Source organism: Camelus bactrianus, chromosome 2 (assembly GCF_048773025.1).
Source record: "Camelus bactrianus isolate YW-2024 breed Bactrian camel chromosome 2, ASM4877302v1, whole genome shotgun sequence".
Taxonomy (NCBI): Eukaryota; Metazoa; Chordata; class Mammalia; order Artiodactyla; family Camelidae; genus Camelus; species Camelus bactrianus.
Window position 1 is genome coordinate 95,205,501 of NC_133540.1, and position 21,521 is coordinate 95,227,021.

The 21,521-nt window shown below is 35.7% G+C and overlaps 1 protein-coding gene across 10 annotated transcripts in view; it reads left to right on the top strand.

The window, feature by feature from the left end:
* PTPN13 (protein tyrosine phosphatase non-receptor type 13) overlaps positions 1–21,521 on the top strand; it is a 182,377-nt gene that overhangs the window by 99,491 nt on the left and 61,365 nt on the right. For all 10 annotated transcript variants that reach the window (XM_010966161.3, XM_010966158.3, XM_010966162.3 and 7 more), the window contains 8 exons: positions 5,384–5,603; positions 8,869–8,943; positions 9,068–9,242; positions 10,795–10,948; positions 11,211–11,349; positions 12,065–12,217; positions 14,991–15,173; positions 18,154–18,316. In XM_010966161.3, coding sequence (XP_010964463.1) covers positions 5,384–5,603; positions 8,869–8,943; positions 9,068–9,242; positions 10,795–10,948; positions 11,211–11,349; positions 12,065–12,217; positions 14,991–15,173; positions 18,154–18,316 — 1,262 coding nt within the window. The remainder of the gene's footprint in view (positions 1–5,383; positions 5,604–8,868; positions 8,944–9,067; positions 9,243–10,794; positions 10,949–11,210; positions 11,350–12,064; positions 12,218–14,990; positions 15,174–18,153; positions 18,317–21,521) is intronic.

The window sequence follows — 21,521 nt, forward strand, 5'->3', positions numbered from 1 at the left end:
GGTTTTTAAAATTGTCAATCTGAATATAAAATAACTTATTAACAGTAAGCAAGTTCTGGAGGCATGGCATTAAACATCTGTGAGAAGATAGTAAACTTTGATTTCTCAGAGCAAGGTTGAATGGGTCCAACAAGCAGGCTTTCAGTGAGTATTATTTGTTGAATGAATAATTAGTAGATTACTACTAAGTAACCTATTATGTAAAAAGTTAATTTTTCACTACATCTTTCCTGGCTTAAAAGAGGTTATCTTGCACTTTTTTTAAAAGCCCAGTTTGGGCTGTCTAGAGTTCATTTTCATACTAAAATCCTCAGCTTTCTCTTAAGGTGCTGGGTATTATTCTTAGGCTAGGGTTGGGATGGTGGTATTATAGCTATGGATTGATTTACTTGTTTGAACTGAAAAGTGTCAAATCAGCAGTGAATATATTGATGTGTATCTTTTCCATGTGTGCACAGGTCCCTTACATAAACAAAAGCACGTTGTCAATGTTAAGCATTAATTTGAAATTTGTAATGTGATAGTAAAGAACCAGAGGTTGCTTCAGACTTTACTCCCTTTTAAATTTGATATCTCACTTCATTTCAATTCAAGTGCCATTATATACAAAAGAATCATCTGGACAATAACAAAAACTTGCCCTTTAGCTAATTAATTCCGGCAGACACTGTTTCACACCCGTAAACTATTAATAGACCAGGTAACCCTAGCCATGTGATTAAAGCAGACAGTTTATCCAGGGTTTAGACTCCAAGTAATTAAATACATTGCACTAAAATTATTCCTTAATGTTTGAATTTTTATTAAATTGATGTCTTTTCTCTTCTCCCTTGTTCCTTTTAATATAGTCCCTGATACTTTTCTTTGAGGAGCACTCTAATAAGAATTCATTTACCTAAATTTCATTACCTTATATTTGCATAATAGCATTTTATATTACTATGACCCCATTTGGTAATCATAATTGTGATGACCCCATTTTGGTAATTTTGGCCAAAAAGGTAAGAGACAAAGACAGATCTGTGATTGATATTAACATGGTTCTGTTAAAGAAGTTAAAACTATCTGGGGATGACCAGCACTAAGAAACAAATGTTGAGTTGCACTACGCTCTGTGTGGGACCGAGGAAGTCACTCTTCTCTACATGTGTAATTTGGAGAAAACATAAATTGTTACTGTGATGCCCTTTTAGCTTAACCAAAAGCAGGAGTAGAGAGAACAACTGGAACAGTTTCTGGGATTATGTGCTATAATTGATTGATTTTATAGTCAGTTTGCTAGTTATTTAAAAGCATATTCCTCCAAACAAAACTAAATCATTTTGTGAGTCTTATTTCAATTTTCTTGATAATATATGAAAAGTGTCAGAGTTATGACAGAATCTTAGTTTTGACTGTTTATGGGTTCTATTTTAGGTAACATTAAGACCTTAGCTCATCAAGTCGTGTTTTAGTATTAAGCTACCTTGTATTTCACACTTTCAGAGGGAAAAAAACACGACGTGGTATTCATGGCATCTGCATTAGATAAAGGTATAGGTGAAAGAAAAATACTTCAAGGAGAAGGAGGTTGTATTTGTTACATTTAATGTAAGATGCTAAACTCTGCTTCTTTTAGACTGTCCCATCTCTTTCCTGCCCAAGGAAAAACACATTAAAGTCTAAATTCCTTATTCAAGTGCAGAGTTTTCTGCATGTGGACAAAGGCTTCCGATAATATCCTTAACATGCTAGTACATAGTCAGGAGGTTCTGTTTGTTCTTTAGGTCGCATATTTGTGAGAGCTATAAATAGTTCTGTATTTAGACATGTTGCATGCTTCTTTATAAAAATTTCCATTCCCTTTAGCTAGAATGAAATGGAAAAATAGATCCAAACAGCGCTATTGATTTGTATCATAGCGGGTGGGGGGAAAGTAACAGGAAATTATGAGTCAGATACAGCAGAATGAGTAATTTTGGGATTTTGAGCTATCAAACATGTCTTTCAGTGACCAAAAAAGATGTTCAAAGCTGTTTCCCAAGGAGCATCTCTAAGGTTTTTTTCTGTGTTAACTTTTGAAGTACAGTTTAGGTGCAATTCCCACGGTTTCTGTGCGTGTTTGCTTGATGAGGTGACCTTTTTCTCCTGACTCAAAAGAACCTATTTATTCATTCCTAAATCACCTAGATTTCTTTAGTTTTTTGTTTGTTTTGTTTTTGTTTTGTCTTTCAAAATTTTCAGTCTTCTACCAGATATAGTGTTGGGATAGATAAAGCGATAAACATTTTTGCTCCCTATTTGTAGCTCTGGTAATAAATGATTTGAACAGAAAGACTAATATATTTGATGAAAGCAGCAAATATGAGTTAAAATATATAGATTCAAATTCTTATCATTATCCTTGACCCCCATTAAGTGAGAGGGAGCCATAAAATTATGTTCAATCATTCACTCAACAAATGTTTATTGAGTACCTACCGTGTACTGGGTACCTCTAGGTACTGGGACTTTATCGGGCTGAGGGATAGCCACTAAGTCACTAAAAACCGAGTAAGTAATGCGCCATCAGTTAGTGACGGTGCTTTGAGGAAAAATGAAGCAGGAATAGAGAAGGAACAGAGACTACAGGGCTGGGACGTCCAAGTTCTGTCTTACATAGGGAGGGTGATCAGAGAGGGCTTCTCTCCCAAGGGATGACATTGGAACAGAAAACTCTTTGAAATGAGGAAGTAAAATGTCGAGATATCAGGGGGAAGAGGGTTCCAGTCAAAAGGAACAGCAAGTGCAGAGGCCCTGAGGTGTGGGAGATGTGTGGCACGTTGAGGAATGGCAGGAAAGGCCATGTGGCTGCAGCAGAGTGAGGGAAAGGCAGAGTGGATGGTAACCAGGACCCAAATCATGTCAGACCTGGGAAGCTAACGGGAGCACTTTGGATGTTCTAAGTATAATGGGAAGCCATTGGATGAAAGCGTACAGAGCCATGATCTGATTTAAATTGTAATGGGATTACTCTGACCTGTTCTGAGAAGAACAGATTACAGGAGTAAAAGACCAGTGAGGAGGCAATGACACTCCTCCATTTGAGATGCATGCAGCACAGACTAGGTTGCTAGTGGCAGAGAAGGGTCAGATATAGACATCTTCAAGGTTGTGCCTTCAGGATTTGCTGCTTGTTCAGATATGGCATTTGTAAGAAAGAGGAGTCAAGAATGACTCTAAGTTGTGTCCTAAGCAACTGGTGAGTGATTGAGAAAAAGTTGGATATAAGGAGAAAGCATCAAGAATTTGGTTTTAGACATGTTAGGCTAAAGATGCGTATTAAGACCCACGTACAACACTCACCTAGGCAGGTGAGTAGATTTAGAATTCAGAGAGAGCCTGGAGTTATAGGAATACATAAGACAGTTAAGGTCATGTGACTACATGAGATCAGGTATGTATGAAGTGTATATGGAGACTAGAAAAATCTGGAGGTCTGTGCACTGTTATAGTCTCACATTAGGAGATTAGACATGAAGCAGGACCCCACAAAAGAGATTAAGAAAGAGGAGCCAGTGAAATAGAAGGAAAATAAAAAGAGCATGGTTTCCCAGAAGTCAGATGTTCCAAGAAGAGGAGGGATTGAGCAGCTATGTTATGTGATGCTTAGTGATCAAGTAAAATGAAAATTGAGAATTATCCTTTAGCTTTGATAAAAACACAGAGAGCAGTCATTTTTGTGACCAGTGTTGGTAGAATAGTAGGGACTCACACTATTGATCTGAGTCCAAGAGCAGTGAGAGAGGAAGTGGAGATAAAATTTAAATGACAGTTTTAAAGAGATTTACTCTAAAAGACAACAGAAAAAATGGGATAGAATCTGAAAGGAAGTGTGGAACCAAAGGAGGATTTTTGTTGTTGTTGTTCTAAGTAGAAAATAGTACAGCGTGTCTCTATGCTAATGAGAAAAACCCAGTGTATAAGCTTCTTGATGCATGTGAGAGGGTAATTGCAGGAGCGAAGTCTTTGGGCAGGGAGAGCAGTGGAATCCCCATGCACACTGGAGGTTTGCGGCCTGGGTGAGTGTGCAGAGGTGTAACAGAAGAGACAGCAGAACATATGGATGTAGATTTGGGAAGTCTGATAGCAGAAGGATAAGGAAGTTATTTCCTGATTACTTCTTATTTCACCAAGAAAACTGAGGAAGAGTCATCAGTTGTGAGAGGACAAGGGAGAAAGTACTGGAATTTTGAATAAAATAGATAAACAACAAGATTCTTCTGTACAGCACAGGGAACTATATTCAATATCTTGTAGTAATCTATAATGAAAAAGAACATGAAAAGGAATATATATATGTATATGTATGACTGAACTAATATGCTGTAGACCAGAAATTGATGCAACATTGTAAACTGAGTATACTTCAGTTAAAAAAAAAAAAAAAAGTATGGGAGCTTTGAAAGGAAAAGAGAAGGAGAAAAATATAAAATAGTTCTCTTAAGAAAATGAATCACCAGGCAGTGTTGAGAGCTCAGTGGGGTCAGTCAGCATGGTTCTGCAGTTTCATGAGAGTAGAGGTTGAATGCAAAAGAGTGATTTTAACGATGGCCCTTAGAATTCAAGCAATGTTAAGGCAAGAGAGGATTAATAGAGAGCAAGTGGTCAGGTCAGTGGATTAAAATTCCTGATAGAGTCGATGAATTATTTGAAGGAGAGTGTTAGAGGAAGTGAGCTAGAAAAAAACAAAGAGATTAGATGGAGAGGGTGTTGGACAATAGAAATAAGACATTTTAGAGGTGGTGCAGTTATTGCTAATAGCCAGCATGACCCTTGGAGTCGATTGCCAGCCGAGGTAGAGGAGGCCAGAGTGTTGGAGGACCCCTCAGTCCCTGTAACACCACCATGAATGATGACAGCAGTAGTGGTGGAGGAGGCTGAGTCAGACACTTAAATCTTGAATGAATAAGGGGAAATTGACCAATAGGACAATGTCTAGAACAAAGCAGAGCAGTGGATGGTATGGTTTTATAGCATGCACTTCAGGGAAGCTGGGGCTAGTGGAGGAGGGGTCAGTAATGATCTGGAAGCTGAAGTAAAAATTAAGGGGAGTCTGTATTGCTTGTCCAGGCCCATGGGTGCAGGATTATGAGAATAGAACAGCCCTTATCTGAGAGAACTGTGGGGGGAGCAGTTTTCAGAAGATGCTGAAATGTTCAGAGAAGAGGTGAAAGATATAAATCTAACTACTGAAAACAGGACACCCCACTATAAACATATTAACAGTAGCACTGAAATGTTACTGCAAGGGTTCTTCTGAGATGAAAAAAGGAAATCTGTTAAAAACCTAACCAGGTTTTTTCTTGATTAGACTTAAAATAATTGTTTTCTTCCCAACCCTCTTTTCTTTTCTGTATGGCAGACAATATGAAACACCCCTTGAAGGCAACTTAATTAATCAGGAGATCATGCTGAAACGACAAGAAGAAGAAATGATGCAGCTGCAAGCCAGAATGGCCCTTAGACAGTCCCGGTTGAGCCTGTATCCGGGAGACACGATCAAAGCTTCCATGCTTGACATCACCAGGGATCCCTTAAGAGAAATGGCCCTGGAAACAGCCATGACCCAAAGGAAACTGAGGGTAAGTTGACTCTCGGGTTACTGCATCTAAACTTTGTCTCATGGGGAGTTGTTAGGCAAAGTACTTTAAAAAATTCTGTGGGTATCCTAAAGTTGCCTGTAGGCGAAATTAAAATCTCATATTAGTTTCCATTGGTGTTAAATATCTTGTTGGTTGATATCAAAATAAACATTAGCTATTTTCATGATTTCATTTTTAAAATAACATTAGATAGATTCAGGGCATCTTAACTGTATATTTTAAAAGTATGTTCATGATCCTTGAAGTCAACCGGCTTTATTCAGTATTGCAGGGGATTATTTTTTAATATTAAGAAATGTATTCCCCCACAAACCATGAAGATCAGAGACAGAGAGTTCAAGGATGGTTCAGAAGCTCAAGAATGCTGTCAAGTGCATTCCATCTTTCTGCCCTGCCATTCTCAGAATTTTGGCAGTAGTTCTCTTTGTGGTTAAAAGAAGACTGCTTTAGCTCCAAGCATCGTATCCTCACATTACAATACCCAAAGACAGGAAGGAACAAAACTGCATCTTATATCTGTGGGGGATTTTTCTTTTATGTGTTTAGTTGGTTTATATTTCTTAAACATATATCCTTTATACTTTAAGCACACAATGAATATAGTCTTTTCTCATGTAAAATATCCTGAACATTTTACAACTTTTATGATGTTAAGGGCTGTAAAGTACTCCATTATGTGATTTTACTATGTACCATAATGTATTTAATCAGTTTCCAATTATTGGACATTTAAAATGTTTCTCGTTTGTTGTTGCTATTGCATGAAGTGCTCTGATGAACATCCTTATAGCTAAATCTTTGCAGATAACTTCCTCCAAGTGGAATAGCCAAGTCAACGGCAAATACCTTTTAAGACATTTTATATGTACTGTCAAATTGCCCTTTAAAAATTTCTTCTATGCAGCTAATGATGGAGCAACAAAATTTTTTTTAAATTTCTTCCAATTTATTTTTCTTCTGATTATGCTTGTTTCACCATATTCTTACTGACTCTGATACTATTATTCTTTTTTTATCATCACCAATTTGAAAGGTGAGGCAGTATCTCATTTGTATTGTTCTTTTACAAATAATTCTTCAAAAGCAAAATAAATATTAGTAAAAGTGATAAAATCTGGGGTGAATTTTTTCTTTTTAGTTCTCATCAAGAAAGTATATTATCCTATTCTGTTTTGGTTTTAATTGCTACAAAGAATTATCTTAAAAGCATATTTGTATACCCTGAAATTGATAGAATTCAAATTTCCCTCATAGTTTGCTAAGGAGAAGAAACAGTATTACACAGTGAAAATTAAACTGAACTACAAATTAGAAGACTTGGATTCAATCTCTAATAATTCACTTTTTAATTTCTGGAAGTATGACTTTGTGTACATTTTTAAACCTCTTCGTGTCTCATTGTGCTAATTTTTAAAGTGTGAAATTGGGTTGTAATTTATAAGACAATGTCCAATTTTAAAGTTCTTAGATTCCAATAAAATACAACAATTTATTTTAAGCTAAAAGGAAGAAATTCAATAAGGATTCATCAATTTATCATTATAACCAATACATTTGTCAAAATTAAGCAGTAGGCAGGATATACAAAATAGCATGGGTCTCTAATAATTAAAGACACACATAAAACGTAAAGGGCACGTACATACATATATAGACACACATCTTTTTCCTAAACCTTTGTTTCAGAGAGCTAATGCAGAACTTTGGCTCATTTAGAGTCATAAATGGTAGTCTGTACCTTTATAGTATACCACTGTTACGTGTCATCTTACTAAAAACTTGTGTTTCCTTTCAGGCAATCAGATTCTGACTACTTCAAAAACATACTTTCTTCATCAGAGACATGCTATATAAGAATTTGAACTACTGGTCATTAAAGGGCCACATAGTGTTTTTTCTAAACAAAAGACAGGAAGGATATATTTTTGAGGCTGAAAAGGAATACTGGTATTGGGAAGAACAATTTCACAATTGAAGTAATGTTTTTTTCCCAAAACATAAGTTTTGGGTTAATTTTTTTCTATATTACTTTTGGTGTAGACACGTTTTAAGGTTCATACCCTGTTGCCTTAGTTGATCTGTATCAGATTCTGTGTTTCTTCTACTGTTTCTGTTCTCATTTAAAATGTGTCCTGTTGGTTCGTTGAATATTAACAAATGCTTAATGTTAAACTTTTACTTAACATGGTATCTGTCACATGTTCCACGCCCAGTTGATTAGATAGAATTCCCACATCAAGCAGCCTAATGAGCTATACAGCGAAATGCAGAGAAGAAACCAACAAAAATAAAACTCCAGTAACCCCCATGAGTTCAAACACATGCATGCATAAGAGTGCACCCCCACACACACCCCACCTGCCTTTGGCCTGGAGAGTATCCCTGTGTTCATTCTGCTTTTTGCCCATTTGGACATAATCTTTCAGTCTCTTCTGAATCCTGCTCCCATCTGGAGTCTTAACTTGTTTTAAGTTATCTCTTCAATCAGTTCTCCTTTCTGGGCAGAAACCCCTGGATATACAAAAAGTTAAGGGAGAGAACAGATTGAAAGGCAGTAAATGCAAAGTATGGGCTTTACTTTCTCCAGCTTCTGAGTCCTCCCAACTCCTAAGGTACTGTTTTCTTACTAAAGGCAGCAGTGGGGGGCAGAGACTTGATACCTATACCATCCCTAGTTGTCACTAATTGGAACCAAAAAAGTACAGGGTTGCAAGAACATGATTACAGATGGGTATCTTTTTTTAATCACAAAGTAGACGTTGTCCATTAACTATGACTTGTTTTAGGACAAATTGAATATCACTCTCTGAAATAATGAGATTCTGTTCAATCAGTTTACACATTAGCAATATTAAACCAAATCCTTATATGAGCTTGATAACTCTATGTTACTTTAATAATTGAGACTGCTAATTTTTTTGAGAGTGTGGGTCTACTTGGGGTCCAAAACATGAAAAACTTGTAAAACAATATACAGCAAGGCTTTATTTTACATCACTGGTAGAAAACAAAGCTGAGGTAAAACTTTTTTTCACGCTTAGGAGTGAGGCACATTCCATTCCTGTTCTTGGTAAATTCCACTATACTTGCTTATTGAAAGTTTTTACATTTGTTTCACATCACCTAGTTCGAATACAGTGGTTTTACACGTAGTTTATTATTATTATTATTACATTATTTTTATTTCAAAGAAAGAGCTGGAATAAATGATTGAAACTATTGATTCTGCTTATGTGATTCACAGAATTTCTTTGGCCCTGAGTTTGTGAAAATGACGGTTGAACCATTTATATCTTTGGATTTGCCGCGGTCTATCCTTGTAAGTAATAAAACCACTTTGCGTCACTTTTAGAAAATAAATTCAGTAAAGGGTTTTTTTTTTAAAGTTGCAATTCTTATAATGTTCGCATTAATAAGCACCATTCGTTTTTTTTCAATTGTAGACCAAGAAAGGGAAGAATGAGGATAACCGAAGAAAAGTAAACATAATGCTTCTGAATGGGCAGAGACTGGAACTGACTTGTGATACCAAAACTATATGTAAAGATGTATTTGATATGGTTGTGGCCCATATTGGCTTAGTGGAACATCATTTGTTTGCTTTAGCTACCCTCAAAGGTACCAAGACATTTTAAATTCAGGGTACACTATGGAAACTCGTTAATAAGACAACTTCCTATGCTTGCTCTGCCTAACCTTGTTTTAGGGAATATTAACTCTGTGAATATGTCAGCATTGAGAAGTAGGAGTTAGGAACTCCCTTCCTTTTCCTAACTAGGTACATTATTTCAATAGCTGTATCTTTTTTGCGTCTCCTGCACCTGACCATGAAGATTTTTTTTCTTTGGCATTGGCTATATAAAAATGATTTTAACTGTTATATTTTAAGGACCATTATTTTGCCCACATATGTATATACTCTAGAAAGCAGTACCCTGCTAATACAAATTTGAATATATAGCCGGGCCCTATTTCTGAATCTCTGTATAAACTTCTTTAGCTTACAATCCTAGGAATATACAGTGTCTTTTTTAAGTGTGGTCAGTTCATGACTGAAAATAAGTCATTTCACATATTTTTTAAGCATTATATTCACTGACCTCTGTGACATTCACGACCACAGAGGTCTCAGAACACAGCTGCAGTAGAAGCTGCTGCCGCTTATCAATTAGAATTGTTATAACAATAAGAAACCTTTGGAGTTGGGTTTTAATAAATATTTCTTTAATAAATTACCATATATATAAATTACTCTTCAACTTTTCAGATTCCAGTTTACCTCAAAACTTAACTTTAAAAAACTTTGACAACAAAGCACAATTAATTACAATTGAAGGATCAAATCACCCTGAAACCTTGTAAGATCAGGATAATGCCATCTTTGTCATAAAAGAAATATATCTTTCAGCTACTTTTTTGGTCCTTATAAACTAATCATTTATTTTGTAGAGTCATCCAATAAATTTTCAATTAGTACCTGTTGATACTACATTAATTATATAATTTTTATTAATTTTATTAATTATAATTTTAGACTAACCAGGCAATACTATCTATACAAAAATATGTAATTAATCAGAATTTTTATTTAAATTACTACTAATTTCTTAAACATTCTGGATAAGTAAGATTTTATTGAACAATCTTTTAGCTGGAGAGAGTAAGTAATACTTAGGTGATGACATTAAAAATAAAATGATGATCATTGTTCCTTCTTGGTTTCAACTGGTAGCTTAGCTGTAACAAATAATAGCTAATATTTATTGAATGCTGACCATGTGCCACATGCTTTGAACTACCAAGTGTTTTATATCCATTATGTCATTTGACCTCTACAGCAAACCAAAATACCAGGACTTAGCACTATCCTGATTTTATTGACAAGAAAATTGATGTCTAGAAAGATTATATAATTCATTCAGTATCACACAGATAATAAATGATGTGACTAGGAGTTGAATTCAGGTCTATCTTCACAGCCATTATTTTTAAAAGACTGAACCATGTTGCCTCCTATCCGTATGTAGTGCCTCAGAATTCCCTGCCCTACTTCTCAGTAATCCTGTTTTATTCTCATGTAATCTGTTTTGTGCAAGCTTGACCAAAAAATGAAGAAAGTAAAAGAAAACATTAGCATATTTTTATCTCAGTGCTTCTCATTCTGTTCTAGATCATGAATATTTCTTTGTTGATCCTGATTTAAAATTAACCAAAGTGGCTCCAGAGGGATGGAAAGAAGAACCAAAGAAAAAGAGCAAAGCCGCTGTTAATTTTACTTTGTTTTTCCGAATTAAATTTTTCATGGATGATGTTAGTCTGATACAGTAAGTACACAGGAGTTTCTGTATTTCTCTTTTTGGCCCCTGGTCTTTGGACCCTTGAGTTTACTGATACTGAGTTATTTGATTCTGATCAGAGATAAGGTCTTCTTTATCATAAAAGAAATATTTCCTTCAACATAGCTTATTAAATTCTTGTGCTTAATCACAAACCATCTTGGCAACTAAACTTATGCCAATAGTAAAAAATCACCCTGAGATTAAAGGTCGAAGCCTGCATGTTTTGTGTGTGTGTTTGTTTTCCCAGACATACTCTGACCTGTCATCAGTATTATCTTCAGCTGCGAAAAGATATCTTGGAGGAAAGGATGCACTGTGATGACGAGACTTCTTTGTTGCTAGCATCCTTGGCTCTCCAGGCTGAGTATGGAGATTATCAACCAGAGGTAGGATTTTTTTTCTTCTCCAGGACCACCTTTGCAGTGGTGTTCTTATCCTCAGCATAATTAAAGAATAAACCTGCTTGAGGTGTTTGCTCTTTAGATCTGGAGATTTTTGAGGTTAGTTTGGTGCCTCAAAATGACCAAGTTCTCCATGTATACTGGTTATTTAAAACCATAGTGTAAGATTTCTTTTTTTTTTTTCTGTTTGAAATTATCCTGTTTCAGAGTTCTAGTATATTTAGCACTTATCCTTCCTTCTCCCCATATCTAACTAATAGATATTAGACATAAGGGTTACCAACCAAATCTGGATCAAAGGAGTCTTCCACCTTCCACACAGATCCATGCAGTGACAGACTGAGAACCTAGCAGGGCTCACTGTATGGAGAACAGGTGTTCAAAGCCAAATGTTCCTGAAGGTAAGTGGACCTAAGAGAAAGCAAGAAGCAAGAGACTGCACCACTCAAGCAGCATCCTTCATGACATTAACCCTTAACTATAGTGACATTTGGCCTGTAATTGTCACTCTTCTCCTGAAGCTTGCCAAACAGTTCAGTCACTGAATAAAAGAGAAAGACTAAGTCATGTCCTCTAAAACTCATTCCTCCGAGAGAATTATAAATAGAAGTGCCTGATCTCTTGGCTGAGGCAAGAACTTTAAGATATAAGGAAGAAGGCAAACAGAATTGCTTACTTACAAAGACACTCTCTTTTCTAGGTTCATGGCATGTCTTATTTTAGACTAGAGCATTATTTGCCTCCCAGAGTGATGGAGAAACTTGATTTATCCTATATCAAAGAAGAGTTACCCAAATTGCATAATACCTATGTGGGAGCTTCTGAAAAAGAGACAGAGTTAGAATTTTTGAAGGTAAGTGTGAAAGATTACAAATGATAAACTTTGTATCTTTTTCAAAGCAAGAGATGTTGGAGGACATACATTTAAAAGCTCAGATGCCAATAATTGATGCTATATGCATTATCTCATCTCATTTATTCCTAACTAAAACCATGGTATTTCAATTCTCATTTTGTAAAAGACGGAACTGAGGAAATGTATTTCCCAAAGTCAATGGCTGGTATGTGGAGCAAAACTGATTTCAACCTGTATCTATCTGGCTATGGATTATATGCTTTTATCCTATTTCATACTCTCAAAATCAAGATATATTAAAGAAGAAACAATTGGATTTTGTGACTATCTGGATAAGAGAGGCAAGTTCAAGCTGATTCTAGAATTGTTTTGCTGTGTTTTTTCTTAAAAGGCATAAAATTTAATCATATCATCTAAAAATGGTTTTTCCACTAATGCCAAGTAGTAGGGGAAGGGGGTTAGGAAAATTGATTTATAGTTCCAGTTCTGCCACCAGCTTCCTGTGAGACCTAAGATAAATAAGAGTGCATTTATGATCAGAAAAAATAGTATTATGTAAACTTCCAGTGTGAATAGCAAAAATAAGATAATATTCTGTTGAGAAGAGAAACTTCAGACCATTCTCTTCTTTCCAGGACGTAACAAGAGTATGCCTTAAATTTGCTGTTCTATATTGAAGGGAGCCAAGTTTCCCAGCCCTGCAAATATCTATGAAGGGGTTTCATTCACAGACTTAAACCACCTGTAATCTAGGATTCATGGTGGGAAAGGCAAGGTGGTTTGTTTTGTCTGAGCTTGCATTTAAAGACATTAAATTATGTGCTTTTTTTCCCTCAGTTATTACACTTTTATACTTGTAGGAAGTAAATAGCAAGTTATATTTTTATTAATAAAGGTAAACAGCAGACTAACACAGTGGAAAGAATTTGCATGGAAATTTTCAGTCAGTCTTGCATTTGAATTCTTGTTTCAACCAGCTGGCGGAACTTGGACAATGAACTTAACCTCTCTGAGCTTCAATCTTCCTCCTTTAGGTACCGTGCTTAATGCACAGTAGGCTGTCCCTCTCCTTCTAATGATGTGTCCTGTTACTCCTTTTCTCTTTAGCCTTAGCATCTTTCTTCAAACCTGAGAATTTTTCTTTAACCTCATTAATACATCTTTCAAAGGTTACCCTTCTGCTATATATCATACGGCCTTTGAAAAATTTTTGTATCTTTTTGTAAATCTGCTTTATTGAGGTATAGTTTACACACTATAAAATTCACCACTTTTAAATGTTCAATTCAGTGAGTTTTAAAAATATACAATCAGTTGGCAACCACCTCCACAAGTATTATAAAGAGTAAGGTTTCAAAACTGTGGCCTACCTATTTTGTAAATAAAGTTTTATTGGAGCTTGACCATGTTCATTTGTTTCCATATTGTCTATATTTACTTTTACTTGACTACTTTACTACAACAGCAAAGTTAAGTAGTTACAGCAGAGATCATATGACCCCCAAAGCCTAAAATATTTACTAAGGAGTTTGCCAACCCCTGATGTAGCGTATTTCCAACACCAGAAAGTTCCCTCATGTCCCTTTCCAGTCAGTCCCCTCCCCCGACTCCTAACCTCTGACAACCTCAGATCTGCTTTCTATCACCATAGTTTTTTCTTCTCTAGAGTTTCAGTTAAAGAATCATATATTTGAGAGTCTTCGTGTCTGGCTCTTTTCACTTAGAATAATACTTTTGAGATTCATCCATGGCGTGCTATGTATAATAGTTTCTTTTTTATGGCTGAGTAGTTTTCTTTTGTACAGGTATGCACCGATTTGTTTATTTTTTCTTTAGTTGATGGACATAAAGCTTCTGTAAACAGTCAAATGCACATTTTTGCATGAACATACAGTTTTTCTGTCTCTTGAGAGAGAGTAGATAACTTGAGTAGATAACTACCATTAGGTTTGTTGGGATCTATGGTAAGTGTGTGTTTAACTTTCTAAGAAACTGCCAAGTTGTTCTCAAGTGGTTGTACAATTTTACAGTACCACCAGTAATGTGAGATTTCCAGTTGCTTTACATCCTTAACAACACTTGATCTGGTTTTTGTTTTTGTTTTTTTTTTTTCACTTTAGCTATTGAAATAGGTAAGTAGTAATATATCATTGTGGTTTTTAATCTATGTTTCCCTAATTACTATTATTTTGAGCATCTTTTCAGGTATTTATTTACCATTCATATATCTCCTTTGTTGAAGTATCTAATGACATCTGTTGCCCATTTTTGTGTATGATTATGTGACTTCTTTTTTTTTTTTTGAGAAGTACGTGTTCTTTATATATTCTAGATGTTATTCCTTTATCCAATGTATATTTTATATGTATTTATCTCCCAGTCTGTGGCTTGCCTTTAGGTTTTCCTATCACTGACTTTTGAAGAGAAAAAGTTTCTAGTGTTAATGTAGTTTCAGTTTTTTCTTCTGTGGTTCACATTTTTTATGTCCCATCTAAGAAATCTTTGTCTAACCCACAGTCATAAAGATTTTCTATATTTTATAATTTTTAGCTCCTGTATTTAAGTCTGTTATCCTTTTGGGGGTAATTTTTATATAGTGGGCAAAGTAAGGGTCAAGATTCATTTTCTTGGCATGTGAATATCTAGTTGTTCCAGCAACATTTGTTTAAAAGATTACCCTTTCCATATTAGATGACACTGATACAATTTCTGTATCTTTAAGTCATCTTTTGCCATGGTGCATTGCTATGTTATGGTATTGTTCCAACAGGTCTGCCAAAGACTGACAGAATACGGAGTTCATTTTCACCGAGTGCACCCTGAGAAAAAGTCGCAAACGGGAATACTGCTTGGAGTCTGTTGTAAAGGTGTCCTTGTGTTTGAGGTACACAATGGAGTTCGCACTTTGGTCCTTCGCTTTCCATGGAGGGAAACCAAGAAGATTTCTTTTTCCGTATGTCCATTTTAACCTCTTTTGATTCTACATTTAAATAGTTGTTGTCAATTTCAAATGTAACATATTAATTGACTTTCCTTAAGTGACCTTTAGACCCTAGCATTCAGTAGGGCTTATATGTCTTAATACTATTTAACTCTCCTTTCTTAGTTGTAGGAAGTATTATTGCAATTTTATTTGCTTTGGGTTTTCTCAGGAGGTGATTTTTAGAAGAATGGTTAGCTGGTTATATGCACCATTAACTTTAGTTAAATTACAACTGAGTTGACTTCTCTGTTAATTCAGAACTTATTCTAGGGTACAAATGCTTCTCACATGGAGAAAACCATCTAATGTATTTAAGATTGATAATTATCTTAATCCCAGTGAACTTTGTCTAGCTCAGTAATAGGTCCTTAACAGCAACTGTATTTGAATCTCAGTGGTTCAGAAATTTATTGGATTTTATGAAGTAGCCACAGGACTTTTTACACTTTTAAGTTTTAGTGTATACTATCTATGGTGATAAAGTTAGAAAAGCGATTTTTTTAGAAAATCATGTTTATGAAAGACAGTGAACTATAAAGGCATATTTTGATTTTGGACATAGTTGGAAAATCTGAACATTGAAGGGTAGTTGGCAAACCCCAGAGGTAAATCAAAAATATGTTCAGGTAATTGTTTTTCTAATGGTATTCAGGGACTACGGACATCTTTAGTTTATATTTGGGCTGAAGTCTGGTCTCACTAGAACAATGTTTATAAGGATATAATATCAAGGTCCTAACTGACCCTGGATAATCTTCAACCTAGAGACCTTTGAAATCAGTTCTAGGCCTGATAGTTAGTTGGTTGGTTTCCTATAAAACCCAGTAGTCCCACTAAGATTACCAGATAATAATGTGTTCTCTCAGGAAAACCCAGACCATCCTTATTTTCCCAAGATTGTCAAGACCAGGAAATGATCTAGGTTTAACTTAGCTCCCCATTGGAAGTGCCAGCAGAGCAAGTGCTTAGAGGAAACCTTAGGTTAATTAAATGCAAATCTAATTTGGACCAACTGTGAAAAGGCAGCAAATCAAATAACCATTCAGCATTTAGCTCTCTATCATTTGCCAGCTATCACATCAGCCCTGTTATAAAAATAGAATCAGCTGTGATTAGCTCATTTGTAAAGATCTTCAGTAATAAAGACTAGAACATATTTCCATGCAAACCATTCCCTTGTTTAACAGTACTTATTTATCCTGAAGTTCTTTCTCTAACACAGAGCTCTCTTTTTTGACCCTCCTTTTTTCCTCCACTAGCCTCTGGGAAGATAGAAAGGTCACCCTTCACCCTTCTTATCTCTTAGAACTGAATTTCCTTAGGCACATGCCTGGTCCAGTCCATCAGTTAGCACTTAGAATCAATTATCCTTGTGATTTGTTTCAAACTTGCACAGCTTTACAACTGTGGAGTTCAACATCCTTGAGAATTACAGTGGTTAAGTCCAATGTTTGTTAGGAAAAAAATTCCAAGTATTTGAAGAGTTACTAGGTATACTACTGGTAGTCACCATACTTGTTTGGTGCTACTATATCTTTAACTCCTCTCTAATACCTGCTGATTTCGTTTTTTGACAAAAAGAGAACAGCATCCCTGAGATTTCATTGGTAACAACATCCAGCTAGGATTTAATAGTCTTATTTTGTTTTTATTGCATTGATTACATATCTTTATGGCTGAATTCTATTTATGGCAAGTGGTACTAGCTTTCTATTTCCAATTGTGATGCTAAGTTTTTCAAGTGAAGTTAAGCAGTTCAAAAATTTTTAGATAAACAAGACCAGGAATTATGAAGATGGCACTTGCATCATTGAAGTTGGAGTAATACTCTGTATTTTTTGTGAGCCTGCCAAATCTGACTTATCTGTGCCTATTTCTGCGTTTGATAGAAGACAAAGATATGAAGCAGAGGGAATAATCTGCACAGTGGAAGAAGCCAGAGCTACAGTGGAATCTAACTGGACTTAAACAATTCTTCAGGGATGTTAGGCTTAGATCCCTGACATGTTGAATGCCAGTCTTTTAAGGTATATGGATCACTGCAAGCCTTACCACATAGATCACTATATTTTGGAGTGTCCCCTTCCTAAGAGACATTTGTTTTTTAAGAAGCAGGGAGATAAGGGGGAGGGTATAGCTCAAGTGGTAGAGCGCATGCGTAGCATGCTTGAGGTCCTGGGTTCAATCCCCAGTATGTCCTCTAAAGATAAATAAACCTAATTGCCTCCCACCACCACCAAAGTTAAATAATTAAATAATACTATAATAAATAAATAAAATATTTTTTAAAAGAAAAAAAAGAAACAGGGAGATAAAACTAATTTGTCATTTGCCTCCTTTCCCTGAATTTGGAGGGAATACTGATGTGTTTCATCTCTCAGCCCAGGCACGTTATCCGGTGCCTCTACATTCCAACATTTTCCTTAACTTCCCACAACTTGTATCCTAGCTTTCTTGCCACCAAGATTTTTCTTGACTGAACCACAGCTCTTATTACTACGTATTAATACATCAGCTTTTGTTGAACTTCATTTTCTTTATCCAAGGAAGTAGAGCACGTATTTCTTATAATTTCTTTTTCAAACAGTTTTGGTGTTTGTAAACATTGCAGTAAACTCAAAATATCAGTAATCTAGTTAAAGGAAACTGTTTCCCGTGCTAGTGGCTGGTTACACTCTGTACAGTCTAATTTAGGCTACCATTTCTAAAAGTAATATAACATTACTTGTATTAAGCAAATAATATTAATTTCATGTATTTTCTGAATTTGTAATAATACAAAATTATGTATTTCTATATTTCTATTAGATATAGGTCAAGGAATATTCACGCCTAATGATGTGAAATAAAAATAATATCTCTACTTAATAATTATTGCTTATAAAATTTGGCCATGTAATAAAGTGATAGGATAATATAGTAACTTTTAATACCCCAATTAATATTGTAGAAAAAGAAAATCACATTGCAAAATACATCAGATGGAATAAAACATGCCTTCCAGACAGACAACAGTAAGACATGCCAGTACCTGCTGCACCTCTGCTCTTCCCAGCATAAGTTCCAGCTGCAGATGAGAGCGAGACAGAGCAACCAAGATGCCCAGGATATTGGTAAGAAGCAAACTATGTCAAATGACTCCAAGGTACATGCATGATTTTTTCCACAAACTTTAAAAGATGTTCCATGCTTAGGATGAAAATTATAAGGTATACAGATGTCAAACAACTAAGTCAAGTTTATAAAGGTGTCACAAATGAAGCCAAGATTTCAACTTCATGTTCATTTTGAAAACAATACCCCTGATCAGTCAGCAATACCTGCTGAACTGTCTATTTTGTGCCTATTGTTAGGCTGTCTGATGTAAATATTATTAAAGTTTCAGTCATCTTCTTTACCCACAGTAAACTGACACGCTGTTTGGGAAGATAAGACCAACGTACATGAAGCAACAGAGGGTCATGGTTTTAGTGACAGATTATATTGTACAATCCCTATAATCTACACTGCAAGAGGAAAGGGGGAATCAGAGGCTAGAGTACGTGATCGGTGGCACTTGAATTGGAATTTGAAGAACAAAAATAATAAGTAGGTTGAAGATAAATGGAAGGGCTTTCCAGATGAAGGAAAGAACATGGGAAACAAGGCAGGGGGCACGGGAAGTATACACCCAGGGCAGGGAAGTTATATACCATCACAGTTTGGGGGTGACAGATCTCCCACTTGTCGGTTTTTCTTGGGTACGTCCCTGTGCTGAGACTGAGATAAATAACCGCAGTACCCAATATAAATGGTCAAGAGAGTGGTTTCAGGTCCTCTTGAAAAGGCGCCAGCAGAAGAAACTAATTTATCTCTGAAAAAATATCTCAATCAGAATTGAAATATTTAAATTTTACTCTGTAGGACCACATGTTGAGATTGAAGTTATAGAAAATCTAGTTCTGCAGAGTAAGTTCATATAGATGTCAGTGAAACACTCTGAAGAAGTTGATTAAAAATTTAAATTGAATAGCTCTGAGGACCTTGTGCATCAGAGCCCTACGAATTCTTTATCTGAACTTTCTCACATCCTAAAATCTTATGGAAAATATATTCCCTGTGGGATCAGACTGGGGTGATGGCAACCTATGAATAGATGTTTCTCAGCCTTTCAGAATCCAGACGGTAGGGGCTATATACTTATTAAAAATGAAGATTCCAGAAACCTACCTGAAACTTGTTCAGTTGTGGTCTTTGGGCGCGTAGTCCCTGGAATCTGCATTTTAACTGGCTTTCCTCAGTAATGATTTTTATGCATGCTAAGATATGATAACTACTGCTGCAAAGTAATCTTATTATTCCTTTTCTTTCACTGCTTTGCTCTGCTAAAAAATTTGTATGCTCTTACATATATTTTTAAAGTATAGTGGAGTGTCAAACTTACTAGAGCTATCTGTATTCCTACTTAGACTAACATTCTATTTGATACAAACTAGAATTGAACAGTTGACGGTTACATCATTATAGATTTGGTATAGTGTGCTGTAGTGAAGAGTCAGAAGACAAAACTGTGAAGCCAGGTTTCCACCCTCAACATCTCCAATGATAGAGTGTAGTACTTAAGAGCCTGAACCAGGCAGCAAGACTGCCAGTGTTCAAACCCCTCTCTATTACTAGCAAGCTCTGAAACCGTGAGCAGGCTGCTCAGACTCTCTGCCTTAGATCCCCATCTGTAAAGTGATCATCATAATGATAATACTGATGTTGTAAGGTTATTGTGAAGATGAATTCATGTGAAAGTACCTGGCACAGAATAAGTATTGAATAAATATTCATTATCATTATTAACATTACCATCATGGACATTGTTTGACCACTACTTCCCTAGTAATAGTAGTAGTAGCAATAGTAGGAGTGGAATGACCTTAGGAAAGTGACTGACTCTTTGAAGTCTCATTCTCTTCATCCATGAGGTGGGAATGCTCTGTGCATCTCAGTTTTTCCCCAGGAACACAGCGACTATGTACCCTTAAACTCCTGTGTGAAAGGACTTAAGGTGGTATTATCTACATCTATTCCCAGATTTTTGTTAAACCTTCAAAGGAATTGTTCTCTGCTTGGAATCAGCTTAGAAGTAACCACCTGCCTACTTAACTGTCTGCACTAGACAAGTGAAAATAACTGGAGTTAACATACAGGAGGTTGATGGGCTAACAAGTGTATGTTATTTCTTTAGAGTCACAGAATGTGGGTCCAAGAAAGCAGAGGGCATCAAGTACACAATGTTACTGATGAGGAGACAGGTTCAGAGAAAAGTGTCTCACTTAACCTCGTAGACATCAAAGGAAGCTGGAACCCTGATCTCTTAATTCCTAATCCAATCCTCTTTATATTTGATAAGTTTTCAAAAAACTAATTTGCATGAAATTAAATTAAGATTAATAATCATTTACTGCGTGCTTACTACTTGTAAGATACAGTGCTAGGTGCTATGGGTTAACGAAAATAAATGAAGCCCCTCTCCTCAAAAAGCATACAATTAAGTTAATGATATAAGGAAATAAAAAACAAACACAGGGGACTGAACAATAGCACAGTGTGGAATGCAGACTGAGTGTGGAACTAGCAAGCCTTTGAGTTCAAATCTGAAATGTTAGTAATAGGATGTGGGTTCATTCTAATGTCCTTTCCCATCCTGGTACTCTATGTTGGAGTCCTTTCCAGGTGTAAGGCAGTAGGACAGACCAGATAAGTGGATGGTTTATTATTCCATCCCATGAACATGTGCAGTATTTTAAGTTCTATCCAGGAGTCAGCTGTAAGTGTATTTATAAATAGCATAATCCTTGGTATGTTTGCAAACCAAATCTAACCTATACTGAACTGGCTGTCCCTATTCCTGCCAAAGTTTGGTACATTTTCCTTAAGGGTGAAGAAATCTATTGGGTATAAAGGCATTTCCTGGTAATTGAATCTGTGTAAGACTCAGTTTTGCATCTTCAATTAGAGTCTGCTCTCAGAGTAAAGAAAATAGAATTATTGTTATCTGCTTTAATAAGAACTCTGACTTTAAAGCTAAGATTATTCTGGGAATTTTAAAACCAAAGTCATCTTTTTCTTATCATGTGTTAACTTGGTGTCCACTTCTACTTCAGAAAAAGAATGTTGAATTTTCCTGGTGATGGTGAAACATGTTTATTTAAACTTCATTCTGATGTATAAGTATTAAAGAGCTTCAGTGTTTCCCTGTCTGTTTACATTTAAGATGAAATACTGGTTATTAATCTTCCTAGGAATTAGAAGATAAATGAAACAGAATCTAAAGATCTAAGTCAGCAA